At 30.4% G+C, this 14,196-nt stretch overlaps 3 protein-coding genes across 3 annotated transcripts in view; 2 read left to right on the top strand and 1 right to left on the bottom strand.

Moving 5' to 3' along the window:
• Positions 1-82: 82 nt before the first annotated feature.
• Positions 83-1,215, bottom strand: LOC108572521 (60S ribosomal protein L32). The gene is made up of 4 exons (XM_017934773.1): positions 1,138-1,215; positions 780-892; positions 501-653; positions 83-241 (listed from the first exon to the last, which is right to left on the bottom strand). The coding sequence occupies exons 2-4, from the start codon at positions 870-872 to the stop codon at positions 83-85; spliced, it is 405 nt and encodes a 134-aa protein (XP_017790262.1). The 5' UTR covers positions 873-892; positions 1,138-1,215.
• Positions 1,216-2,343: 1,128 nt separating this feature from the next.
• Positions 2,344-7,710, top strand: LOC108572534 (E3 ubiquitin-protein ligase HECW2). The gene is made up of 8 exons (XM_017934786.1): positions 2,344-3,579; positions 4,327-4,617; positions 4,874-5,072; positions 5,170-5,705; positions 5,802-6,139; positions 6,212-6,412; positions 6,490-7,449; positions 7,599-7,710. The coding sequence occupies exons 1-8, from the start codon at positions 2,344-2,346 to the stop codon at positions 7,708-7,710; spliced, it is 3,873 nt and encodes a 1,290-aa protein (XP_017790275.1).
• Positions 7,711-11,719: 4,009 nt separating this feature from the next.
• The window catches only part of LOC108572528 (kinesin heavy chain), a 7,011-nt gene continuing 4,534 nt past the window's right edge, over positions 11,720-14,196 (top strand). The window contains exons 1-2 of the mRNA XM_017934780.1: positions 11,720-12,301; positions 13,690-13,831. Coding sequence (XP_017790269.1) covers positions 12,143-12,301; positions 13,690-13,831 — 301 coding nt within the window. The 5' untranslated portion in view covers positions 11,720-12,142. The remainder of the gene's footprint in view (positions 12,302-13,689; positions 13,832-14,196) is intronic.

Below are 14,196 nucleotides of genomic sequence, written 5' to 3'. Positions count from 1 at the left end.
AGGGATAAGTGGTAGGAAAAGATTTTAAAAGCAGCAAACATACTTTAAATATTTTATTATTAAACCAAATAAGAATATAATCTTATTCATTTTCTTGAGAACGTAATCTTGCATTAGGATTAGTTACACGTATGGAAAGTTGCTGGGCACGTTCAACAATAGCTTTGCGTTTCTTACTGCTCACAGCATGAGCAATTTCAGCACAGAATTTTCTGTTCTGCATCATTAAAACTTCTAGTTCCTGTAAATTCCAAAAAACCAACTATGATTAACAAGAACAATCAAACACATTTGTGTCTATTTTATTTTGGGTATATGTATGTCACAGAATATTTTATAATATATTCCTCACAAGAAAATATATAAACATTCTTTAACATAATTAAAAGAAATGAGACATAATAAATATTTTCAAAAAATTTTGGAACATAGCAACGTGGTTTTCTATCAGTAACAGTTATGTTGATTAATGAAAAATATTAAAAGTTGACATTCCTTACCTTAACATTATGTACTAAAACTTTTCTGAAACCAGTTGGTAGCATGTGACGTGTTTTCTTGTTACTTCCATATCCAATATTGGGCATCAAATATTGTCCCTTAAAACGCCTACGAACTCTATTGTCAATACCTTTTGGTTTACGCCAATTTCTCTGAAAAATTGTTTTACTAGCATTATATTATATGTTAAATACTCCAATGCAATAATGTTGAAAAGGAACATTCTTAAATTTGTTACAGTTGATAAATAATGATAAACAATATAATAAATAACACACCTTTAGTTTACTGTATCTATCACTCTGGTGACGAATGAACTTCTTTGTTCTCTTCTTCACAATTGTAGGCCTATATACTGGTCGAATAGCCATTTTTGTAAGATATTAGAGGACTGAAATTAAAATCATAAATATAACGTAAATTAATTAATATTCAATTATGAAAACAAATTAATAACAACACTACACATTTTTGTCACATATTATTTTAATCATATATCTGTGACAGTATATTATTTTTTAAAAATATAATACATTCTATCACTCCTTATTCATTTACATTAAGCTAATATGTATATATTTTACTTTAAGTAAATGATTTTTATCAAGTTTCCGGATTTTCTATAGTTTCACGTACCGTTCCTCACTACACACCAAACGAAAAAGGTTATGTTAAACTCGGACTAACAATATGTTGCGTTAAAATTCGAAGCAGTTAACCACACCGCCACCTAGTAATACGCAAGAAGAAACTAAACACTTGTAACTCTATTGAGACTAGTCAGCTGATTACCTTCAATTTATATTGCATAAAGATAATTGTCTTAAATGTTATCTCGTAGAACGATTTTAGACTGAAATAGTGTTACACATTTTCTGTTTCAAACAAGAAAGAATATACAAAGCATATTATTTCTTTTTGGACAATATAAAATTAAATTTTCCATTTTATTTTGAAAAGAAAAGCATCAAAGGAATAGAATCAGTTTTAACATCTAAATATATCAATGAAAAATAATGAAACAAGATTTTCGATAAATTAGATTGTGTGCTATAGCAAGTAACCAATAATATGCAACTACTATTCATGATTCATACACATGAAAAACCAGGATATGTGTCACTGCGAAAAGTTACCAGATACAGTCTGCTACATCTTTCTGTCAAAGTAACGCGTTCTTCGATGTATCCGTGTAATGAGTGAAAAGAGTAAATGTGACGTAAAATGACTTTACCGGGGTTTTTCATTTAGGATATTCGAAAAAATGTAACATATGCAGGTAAAAAGTACCGATATGATAATGTTTCTGTACAATTTGACTTTTCTAGTGTATACGAAATGTAAAGTATTAATTATGTCCTCTAGAGATACCGTATCATATAAATCAACTGTAACATGTTTACCGTAATATGTTTCGCATAATTAACGGAAGTTATGACAATTCTTATTAGTTCATTTTCGTTATGATTTTAAATATTAATTCCCAGTGTCGAATATAAAACAAGTTATGTGCCTTGCGGCAATTGTATTGTACATTGATGCATAACCGAATATTTGTTGTATACACTTTGGATTAAATAAAATTTGGTCTTTAATTTGGTCTTACACTAATTTGATCTGTGATCTTATATTATATAGTTAAAAAAAAAAATAAATGTTAAAGTATTTCTCATGAATAAATGTGTCAAGTGTAGTCCCAATTTCATTCGACACACTTTTTTCATTGTTGCAGCAGTGACTTTATTATTTAAGAATAGAAATTTTGTAATTGAAATAGTTTAAATTTATCCTTATTTACAGCAATATAAAAAGATTCAATTGATTGGTATTATGGTTTAAAAAATGCCATCTGAGATTAATGTTAGAGATACAGCTTCTGAGAAAGACAATGAAGGTGATGAGTCTGAAGAGCAGTCTGTTACATTATTAACAGTTGACACAAGTGAAGGATCAACAACTACGGTAAAACATGTGGAAACCAATACCATAAGAAGTAATAATAAAAAAGTATTTATGTCTAGTGTTAAAAATAATTTTATAGAACAAGATGAAAATGCTTCTTTACCATTAGATGTAAATTGTACATCAAATGAAAATGGTTTGCAACAATCAGAACCATCTTCTTACGAAAGAGAAGTAATTGATAAAGTCAATGATATTGAAACTTTAAACTCTCATGAAGAACCAAATGTATGTTCTGAATCAAAATGTAATAAAGAAAGTGGAGTCTTGAAGACTGCTACTATAGCAACATCAGTAGGTGAAGATGATAATACTAGTAATGTTTCAAATAAATTAAATGATGAAATTGCACAAAACTCGAATCAAAGGCTTTCATCACTGTCTCATAAAAACTTAACCAGGAAACAGTGTTTCTTGGCAAATGTAGATAACAGCCCTGTGAAGGTAAACAGTTTTACAGAACAGCTACCATTATCTTCCAGAAACATGATTAGAAAAAAACAATTTTTTAGTAAAGATTTACAATCAAGTAGTACAGAATCTCAATATGAACAAAATACTGGAGACAGGCATAATAATAATGATGAAAATATATTTGGCACTAACAGAGACTCTACAAAGAATACTTGCAGTTTACCTTTAGAGGGTATAGCTTCTTGTAGTTCTGATGAGCAATCACAATTTCAGAGCACTTCAATAAGTGAAGCACACAGCAATGATATTGCTAATGCACATAAATCACTAAATTTAATGGAAAACAATAATAAGAATACTACTGAAAATTTCAGTAAATTAAATGAAGCTGGTAGTTCGCATATGTCTAGAAGTGTGCCAAAATCACAAAATACTTTGGCAGACTTAGTACATTGTAATGATATTACAAAAAAACCATTTAAACTGCCAATTTTAGAAAATTTACCTGAAACTGCCAGTGCTCAACAAACTGAATTGGAAGAAAATGCTGTAGCACTTTTGGAACCATCATCCACTAAGAAAAATCATTTAGATGAAGCCCAAGGCATAGAAATAGAACCCCGTTCTTCAAACAGTAGTGATGCAAGTAATTCTGATACAGAATCACAGCAAGCAGTTCTAGGTCATAATGGGACCAAAAAGGTGCAGTTGCTTTAACTATGTTAAAATTTGATAAAGATTTATCATTATATTAAATAACTCAGCTTTTTATTGTTATTTTCAGTGTTTAATGTTACTTATATATTTGATGTCTTCTCTTTTTTTTTAATCAAACTGATTTGGATTTTTACTATATTCAAATACATGTTTCCTTTGCACTGTTATGTATGCATGTGCAATGTAACTTTAACCCTTTGTCGGCGGGCCACAAAAGGCGGTGCCCAGATCATTTGAGACCCATACTAGTATTCCACTTTTATGCATTCCAAACTAAGTGTATTAACATTTTATTCAGCTATAGATAAATGTGTTATTGTTTTATTATTGTTTTTATATTTCATAATAGTAAAAAATGTAGTAGTTGTTGTAAAGTTTATAAATAAAGCAATATTTATTATTATTATTACATTGTATGCATGCAATCAGTTTCTTTTATTATATTTATAAAGTTTGTGCATTGAATCACTTTTATCCTCCTCTAAGCATGTCAATATACTAAAAACTACTTTTGCAGGTGTTTCTTTTTTGTTTATAACTTTATTGCTACAAACTGAACATGTAAATCATAGGTCTCAAATGATCCAGGTACTGCCAGTTAAGGGTTAATTTAAGAATTATCAATAGATTAATATTACACTCCTTCAAATTAATAATTTAAACTATAGTATCAACAATGTTAAAACTATAACTATTTTAGAACTAAAATTTATTACATATATCTTACTTTAGAGGCCATGTGATACAAATGGTATTGTAACAAAAGAAAGCGTGGAATATTATCACTTGTGGCGAAGTACAGAAGGCTTTTCATTTCCTGAAGGTTTATATGAGACGTTATATCCAAATCCTCCACCACTTCCACCACGGGTAACGCACAAACTTTTACATAGAAGTAATGCTTTACCAACTGGCCCACCAGAATTACCTAAAAGACATCCTCAAAAATATTCTGCACCCTTGCACCCTGAAGATTGTTTTGGATTTGAAATTGTAGATGTTGATGAAGCTTCTAATTCAAAGGTAATTTAATAAAATATATGTATGCACTGAAATCAATTGGTAAGCATATAATGTAATTTTAAAAAAATTACAATTTGCATCTTATTTTCTTGATATCTCTTACTTAGAGACTCTCAATGTGAATATTGATGTTCCATATAAAAGTTTTACAGTTTCTTATATTTGTATAATTCTTTTTTTATGTGTCGTTTTTTTTTTTTTTATTACAAATTACATCAAACCATTGTATCTCTAAATATCTAATTTAATATTTTAGTCTCGGAGGGCTGTTACAAAAAGTATAGCATTGTTAAGTTCACCAAGAGCACCTAGACCATTGGAAAGACCAGCATCCGGATTAGCAAATCAATTGGAATGTCCACCAACACCTACACATCGTCCAAAACCATTGCGTCCATTACCGATGTGCCAAACATCAAATGTACCATTATCTTCTGAAGAACCTTTACCTTTATGTAATGTTTAATAAATTTGTAATTTTACTATAGTAATATTTAATAATTTTACAACTTATTAAAAGAGATAAATTCATTAAATATACTATTATTGCAGCATGGGAGGCAAGAATTGACAGTCATGGTCGAGTATTCTACATAGATCATATTAATCGAACTACTACTTGGCAGAGGCCCAGTTTAACAACACGGAACACGGGCTGCGATCTTCGTAGGCAGCAATTAGATAGACGTTATCAGAGCGTTCGTCGAACTATTTCTCGGCCTGATAATATTGATCGAGAACCGACTAGTTTGCAGCATGTAAATGGAAATAACTTTGAAAATGTCGAACGACCGAATGAACGAACCGAAAGAAATGAATCTGAACCATTCGACATTAATACGAGTCCTCCAGTATTATTTTTAACAAGACCAGATTTCTTCACAGTATTACATAGTCATGCAGAAGCAGTGGAATTGTATAATCGTAATCCCAGTTTAAAGCATATGATTAGCAAAATCAGAAGAGATACAGCAATTTTTCCGAGATATGAGCATAATAGAGATTTAGTTGCGCTAATAAATTTCTTTGCTGATTCAAGCAAGGAACTTCCAAGAGGTTACGAATCGAAACTTGATAGAACAGGAAAAGTAAATATGTTACGATTTATATTATTTGTACTATTTCAAATTTGCCTTCCAAGCGTGGTGGAAGCGTATTTAAATATGATTTGTATATAATTTCAGAGATTTTTCATTTGTCACGCTAGAAAAGCAACATCTTTCATTGATCCAAGATTACCTACTGAACCAGCACACACACGAACATTATTAGACGAAGCACCTGTACCGCCACCCAGACCACAACAGTCAGCTATTACAACTACACCTGATATACCCGTAGCTTATAACGACAAAGTTGTTGCATTTTTACGTCAACCAAATATAATGGATATCTTAAAAGAAAGACATTCGGCATTAGGACAAAATATTGCGCTTCGAGAGAAAGTAAATACAATACGTATTGAAGGCACAATTGCTTTACAACGATTGGGACATGATGTACCTCTAGCATTATTATTAAGGTATGAAATAGTATGTTTTTTTAATGCAGTTTGGGATTGAATGACATCAACATATTGCATTTATTTTTATAGCTTATTTGAACAAGAAATTATGTCATATGTACCTGGAAACGTGGGCAGATCTCCACTAGGTAGTCCTCATGCTTCGCCTGGCTTAACGAGAGCTTCTGCTAGAGCTCCAGCTCCGTACAGGAGAGATTTTGAAGCTAAACTTAGAACGTTTTACAGGAAGCTAGAAAGTAAAGGATATGGACAAGGTCCAGGAAAGTTAAAGTAAGTTTATCCTAATATAATAAATGTAATAATAATACGAATTATATTCTTCCTCATTTTTTCTATATCTTACTTAGATTACATATTAGAAGAGAGCACTTTTTGGAAGACGCTTTTACTCGCATTATGGCTGCTTCAAAGAAAGACTTGCAAAAGAATAAGTTAGTAATTATGTTTGACGAGGAAGAAGGTGTAGACTATGGTGGACCATCTCGTGAATTTTTCTTTCATCTGTCGCGTGAGCTTTTTAATCCTTATTATGGGTTGTTCGAGTATTCTGCTAACGACACTTATACCGTACAAGTATCGCCAATGTCAGCTTTCGTAGATAATTACCACGATTGGTTCAGGTTTTCGGGCAGAGTCTTGGGTTTAGCTTTAGTCCACCAATACCTGCTTGACGCCTTTTTCACAAGACCATTTTATAAAGCTCTCTTAAGAATACCAGCAAGTCTCAGCGATTTAGAGAGTTTAGATCAGGAATTCCACCAAAGTTTAATGTGGATCAAAGAAAGAGATATAAGTATCGAACCGCTAGAATTGACTTTTTCAGTCACGGAAGAACTCTTGGGACGAGTAGCTGAACGTGAATTAAAACCAGGAGGTAGAAATATTGCAGTTACCGAAAAAAATAAAAAAGAATATCTTGAAAGAGTTGTACGTTGGAGACTTGAACGCGGTATTGCCGAACAAACGGAATCTTTGGTTCGTGGATTTTATGAAGTTGTGGATCCACGATTAGTATCGGTCTTTGATGCACGAGAATTGGAATTAGTAATAGCTGGAGCAGCTGAAATTGATCTTAACGATTGGAGAACGCATACAGAATACAGAAGTGGTTATCACGATGCTCATCCAGTGGTAGAATGGTTTTGGAGCAGTATAAGTCGATTTACTAACGAACAACGATTAAGGTTACTACAATTTGTTACTGGTACATCAAGCATTCCATATGAAGGATTTGCGGCTTTACGTGGATCAACAGGACCACGAAAATTTTGCATTGAAAAATGGGGAAGGCCAAATAGTTTACCCAGGTATGCAAACTTTTGTTCTAATATGAATGTTCTTACTAACAAAATAACTATAATTTCTGTGATATTTATATGGTATTTTTATCATTATCTTCTAAAATTATTAATAGTTTATCCGATGATGCTGTTTTTCAAACTAAATATATTTTCAGAGCTCATACATGCTTTAATCGCTTGGACCTTCCACCATATCCTACGCCCGAAATTTTATATGAAAAGCTTTTATTGGCTGTAGAAGAAACAAATACTTTTGGAATAGAATAAAACAAATTTGCTATGATTACAGCAGATACATGACGATATAACGAGAATATTAAGCTTCAAATTATTCGAATGAAGCGTCATTACGGATTTAAAGCTATATTGGTGATGTATTCTATTACACAGAAACTCTTGATTGGATTTTTAAGATCACTACAATCAAAACTGTATCAAAATGTAAATATCTAAGAGAAGAACAGTTGCGCATATTTTGAAAATTTTAAATATTGTACACATGTTGCTGTAATCTATTTATATTGAAACTGAATAACAATTCGCGCAGTAAATTTCTTGTACAAAAATAAGAGATTTAATACAGAACGTAAAAATACTTCGATATGAATTCATGCAATTAATTTTGTTTAAACTTTGATAGTTCTAGAAATTGTTGAAAGAACATTATAGATATAGTAAAAAAAAACTAAATGTGAAATTGATGCAGAAGTAGGTAACTTATTTAACATAATTTATATAAAAGCTTCTTTTCTTTACATTTTACAAAAACATTCTTACAAGTTTTTTATGGAAATTGAAAAACAAGTATCGCATTTTAATAAAATATACAGGGTGAGTCAATAACAACTGCCATCTGAAACAACTTATTATTTATTGACTTCAGCAAAAAACCTTTTTTATCAAGTATGTTGTATTCGATGGGACTCGTCGAACAGACACATTTTATAGTTTTTGTGTTGAGTTTGATGAGTTTTTCAAATAGCACCGCGTATTTTTAATAATACTGTGTTGTAGCTGATAAAAAGACTAATTCAGTAATCTATTTTTCAGTTATACGTTTCAGTGACATTTTTTACTAAAATCAATAAATAACGAGTTATTTCAGATGGCCGTTGTTATTGACTCACCCTATATAGTGCAGCTATATTGCTAATTTATTCTGTTGTCTACTTAGTTCATAGGTATGATAATGATTTCTAGTCTATATTTTTAAATATTAAATTTGCAACTATTTTTCTAATATTTTGAGACATTCCATGTCAATTTATTTAATACTATTGTAATCAATTTACGATGTTATACAAAAGAACTAAAAGAATGTTTATAAAACGAAGAATTTTTACTGCATATTGAGAGATACTTTCTCACAAAATATCAAGAAGTGTTATAAACATTCTTTCAACGTGCTTTATGTAATTTACCTTCAGGCCAAGTAAAATTTAATGAAGTATTTGTAAAATGTCCAGAAAATCGGTGAATGAATAGACAATGAAAATACGAATAGTATATGAGGAAGGCAAAGTCAGTGAAAGTAATAATAATGATAAATTATCGTTCAATTTTTGATTTTGCATTTAGTATTAATATAAACACTTTACATAATTGTATTTGATGTGTAGAATATTGTTTGTAATTTCGTTTATTTAATTCTCTAAAACCAATTTTAGATAAAAATATGGTAAAGAAATATTGTAATGTTACTTGAACTGTTACTTGATTGGTGTATACGTAGATGCTCCTATGCTTCAAGATTTACACTACCTCTTGAACTTTAATCTCGCTTCTGCGGCTTTCGCATAAAAAAAATTTTCGTCTTTTAATCGTTCAGTCGTTCCTCGTCTTTAAAAAAACGAACATGCATGAAATATAAAACGTTTACATGTTTCCGCAATGTGTGAAAGATAAAAAAAATAATATAACTTTGTTTATACTATTCTTAAATTCTGATAAAACATTGCACGAGAAATATAATTTAATGAATTTATTTGTTGTCTAATAGAATTCGAAACAAAGTATTAAATATGTAAACATTGGCAAATTTGACGATTATTAAATATAAAATATGAAACCATCTTTACAATATACTATATTACTTAACAAAATTTCACTTTTGTGATTAATTTTGTGTGGTGATAGCGGTGACGATGTCGATAAATAACAATAATAACTTTAATGTAGTAATAATAGTAACAATATTTATTAAATGGAAATACTAATATTATGTGATTGTTGAAAATAAGTTGCACTTTATATTATCTGTAAACTAGTCATATAGCATAGCAAACTATAAACTATTTAGTATGTACTGTACAAGATACAGGCATTGTAATCTTAGATAACACATTTACAAGAACCATGACTGTGTGAGAGCATTCTTTACTTTATTGTTAAAGAAAATAAAATGTGCCTCTTTTGTTATGTTACATTAAACATCGTTGTTTTTCACTAATATTTGCCAAACTTTTTTTATGTAAAAATAAAAGTTACAATATGATGTTTCTTAATTAATAAAATAATTATAATCCTATATTAAATTACATATTTGAGAAATATGAAACTTTTGAAGACCGGTGTCTTCCGAAAAATCTAATTCAGTCGTGGTATGTTATACAATTTTCTAAAAATATGTACCGGAAACATGTATGATTACATCTTTACATTTGATGACTTGAAGTTAGAAATTATATACCAGGTTAAGTATTAAATTTTGTCATATCTCAACTTTTTTAATCGTATTTGAATTTAAAAAATAATTGATCCTTGACAATTTTATTACCTGAATAAGAGATTTAAAAAAGAAAGCCGAATGATAACATTTTTAGCAGTTTCGTACGTATTCTCATCATTGCGTAATAAGTACAAAGAAAACGCATTTTTACCTAATATGTTCATTGAAGTTTTACATTCAACGTATTATCAATTCGATGTTTTACTTTGCAAAACGTTTATTGTTTTATAAAAATATATACAATATTCTAAAGATATTTTCATCAAAAGGTTTTACGACAAATGTTGCAGTATATGCATACGCATAGTGCAAAATCTGTTTAAATCAATAAACGTCAGGTTATGAAGGTCACGGCAGGATATAAGAACAAAAATAATGAGGGTAAAGAAAGACAGGACCGTACTTGAGTAAAAAAAAAATCGATTAAAAATCACTAAACTGCAAATGTTTTTAAAAACTAACTGTAGTATATTTATTACACATTACAATTTATGATCTGGATTATATATTCGGATAACAGAGAAATGATACATAAATTGACGCTTAAATATTTGTTCCTTTTTGAATAAAGATATTCAAATTTTTGCGACTAAAAATTACTTCTATTTACAAAAACTGCATTATTTAACATTATTTAACAGTTCTATGCAATATTAGAATTTTAGTAATCCCAATATAGTGTTAATAATAAACAAACTGTTTCGTTTATAAAATATGTAACTTTATTTATTACATATAGTGCGGTAATATAATAGTAACATATTAAGTGTTTCCACGATTTGAATAACTATTATACTGAAATCATTTTCAAAATATTTTATTCATAAACTGTAAAATTAGAGAATTTGTACTTCAAAATTGATAAATTTAAATTGCTTTTCGAAATTGTAATAATAGAAAAGTTAAAGTTTTCATATTCCACGCTAATGAATATCAAATGAAATTTGTACTAACCGAAAATGTTACTTCATGAACTAAGTACAAATTGCCACCTAGTAGAGAAATCGGAAATTAATTTTTAACAACATCGGAATTTAAATATTAAATTCAAATGTTATTCTTTTATTTTATACAAAATACTTTGGTGAAGAATTACTCAATACAATTACTCATAGCAATGTTCGCATAAAAATGACTTCCTATTATTATGCTGTTTTTAAGAAACCAAAAATTGATAAAGTATATTGTCGCTACAAAGAACAGTGTACTTGTAAACTTACATACGAATAAATGACATAAAGCAATACTTTAAAAAAAAGGTACTTATAAAGTAAATTTAAGATCTTTTATAAGTAAAAAAATGAGCTGAAATATTATGTTCAACTTTAATATATACTGTTTGTAACTATGTGCCAAAGGTTATTGACGGGTTTTGATTCATTCTCAGAGGAAAATTTTGATATCGTACATATTACCAAAAAAGTGATTTAAAAGAAAGTGGTGTAAGAAGCGACGCCCACGCAGGTTACAGCCCTGACAACGTATGATATCCGCCGACAAGGCTGTTTCGAATGCGCAAACAGACAAGTCGTACAGCGCGCGCGCACGTTTAGTTCGACGCGTTTGCGTTAAACTTTGTCTAGACTTCTCATCGATTGCTTTTTAGAGAACCAAGTATAATCAAAAAACCACTTCCGAACAAAGTCTAGAGTAGTAATGTATTAGAAATCTATACTGCTGTGTGTAACCTGTCGTCCATGTTCCTTCTGCGGTCTAATACAAGTACAATCGTTGATTCTCACCTTTGCACACGCAAATCAGCCCACCCGCAAAATCATCGAGCAACGGCAGCCATCTTTAGTGGCTCCGAAACGGGCTGTGGTTTGTAACAGAGAGACGGTAGTAGTTCTTCATGCGGTTCACGCGACCATCTCGTTGCCTATGCACCCTACGAGAGATCGGAAATCATTTTTAAGCGTGGCTAATCTGAAGAACTAGGGAACTCGTGTCACGAATCCAAGCTACCGAAATATGGCAATGGAGACGCCGAGGGAGCGTGAGATTGCCGCGGAGGACAGTATTAAGGTAGTCTGCAGGTTTCGACCTTTGAACGACTCAGAGGAAAAGGCTGGCTCTAAGTTTGTCGTGAAATTTCCCTCTGGAGTCGAGGAAAATTGCATCTCGATCGGGGTATGTATTTTATGCACGTCATCGTCTTTTTTAGTTATCATGCTAGTCAATCGTGTTCAGGCTTACGTGTGATGTCACCATGCACAGCTGACAGCTGCTTTCGGTCCTTTTCTCTGTCCAGTATCCTATCCATATACCGCATCCTATGCATTCAACATCGATTGCAGAATTTTTCAGGCAACATATAACGATTCACTTTTGTTATTTTCGGCGAAATCGATTTCATTCCACCTCCCTATCGGTGCTCCGTTTCAGTGAATGATTTCTTCGCGTTGTCGCATCTATTTAAACAACCGATTAAACCTTAATTTCGAAATAGATGCAGTCCTGTATTATCGACGGACAAACTTCTTTTTTAAATTGTAACGATAATCAATCATCACATTAACAAAGTTTATACTCTGCATTAGAAAATTATCACTGTTCGTTTGAGTTCCGTCATTCGAATAAATGTAATTTCTCAATTTTGCGATATATCTAAATTGTGTTTGTATTTCCTAAATTTGAATCTAACTAACGATCGTCATGTTAGATTTGATCTAACAAATATCACGTTTCTTACAATCTACTATACTTCTACAAAACGTTTGCATCACTTTGATTCTTTAGTTTCTTACACTGTACCTTTGCAAAAATATATAACAAGTAAATGGAACATGTTTTGTATACCACTATATTTGTACAATTTTATCAATAATATCAAAAAATAAATTATTTTGCACTTTATAGAAAGACATAGATAAAGTATAGAGAGATTATTATCAATGACAGTGATTAGATTTTTTCTAATTGATAGTGTCAATATTTTTAAAACCTTTTATTGTCAAAAACCTGGATTTGTTGTTTTTATATGAATAAGAAATTTTTTGTAAAAAACTGTATTTTTGTAATTATCCATGATTTGTTTGTATGGTTATTGATCACATTCATAATTGTTTGTATGATAATTGAAATTATTTAAAAATGTTACAATTTGAAATTGTTTGTAATATATCTACTTTTAAATAGACACTATGTCCAGGAATATACCATTTCATATGAAAACCTCTTGATCTTCTTGGTGCTGAGTAAAGATATCGCTATTGTTTCAAGGGGCTCATGAAACAAAGCTTTATTGAGTGCAATTGTCTCCCTTTTCCCTATATTCTTTCATACCTCAAAGAGATTTAGAAATGTGTATGCTATATATATCCTTTGCTATATAATGTTCACTGTGTTCTACACTAATTGTTCAAGAAATATAACATAAAAATAAAGTTTCATCAAAATTAAGAGATAGTTATTATATTCAGAACTAATAAATGTCTTATATCGTTAATTTCTGAGATTAATATTGTATTATATTATATAAATATATTCTTTAATTTAACATTATTATATTCTTTTAGGGGAAAGTATACCTTTTTGACAAAGTATTTAAACCAAATGCTACTCAAGACAAAGTATACAATGAAGCAGCTAGATCAATTGTCACAGATGTATTGGCAGGATACAACGGCACTATTTTTGCATATGGTCAAACATCTTCAGGTAAATTATAAATGTGTATTACATAAAACATATTAATAACTTATTAATTATTAAACCCTCGCCATTCAAAGCCAGAATATTTATGGCAAAGACGTTTCACCGTTGCGATATTATACGCGAATCAACGATAAGTCAACCGTTTAATGTTATATAGTCGAACTTATCTGATCGTGATTGTACTATATGTAAAATTACACTGTTTTTGTAAGATTTATTTATTGTTTATATGAAAAATAATTGCCAGACGTTCGATATCTTGTCGCTAGCGTGAATGCGCCAGTCTTTCAACAAACTCACAGTGAAAGTTTCCCATAGCAGAAGTTGTATTTTTTACATATTTATTTAATTTGTGTTTTTGCACATTA

This window comes from Habropoda laboriosa, unplaced genomic scaffold (genome assembly GCF_001263275.1).
Source record: "Habropoda laboriosa isolate 0110345459 unplaced genomic scaffold, ASM126327v1 scaffold129, whole genome shotgun sequence".
NCBI classification, from domain to species: Eukaryota; Metazoa; Arthropoda; class Insecta; order Hymenoptera; family Apidae; genus Habropoda; species Habropoda laboriosa.
Note: the sequence above shows the minus strand (reverse complement) of the source record. Positions and strands in the feature narration are given on the sequence as shown.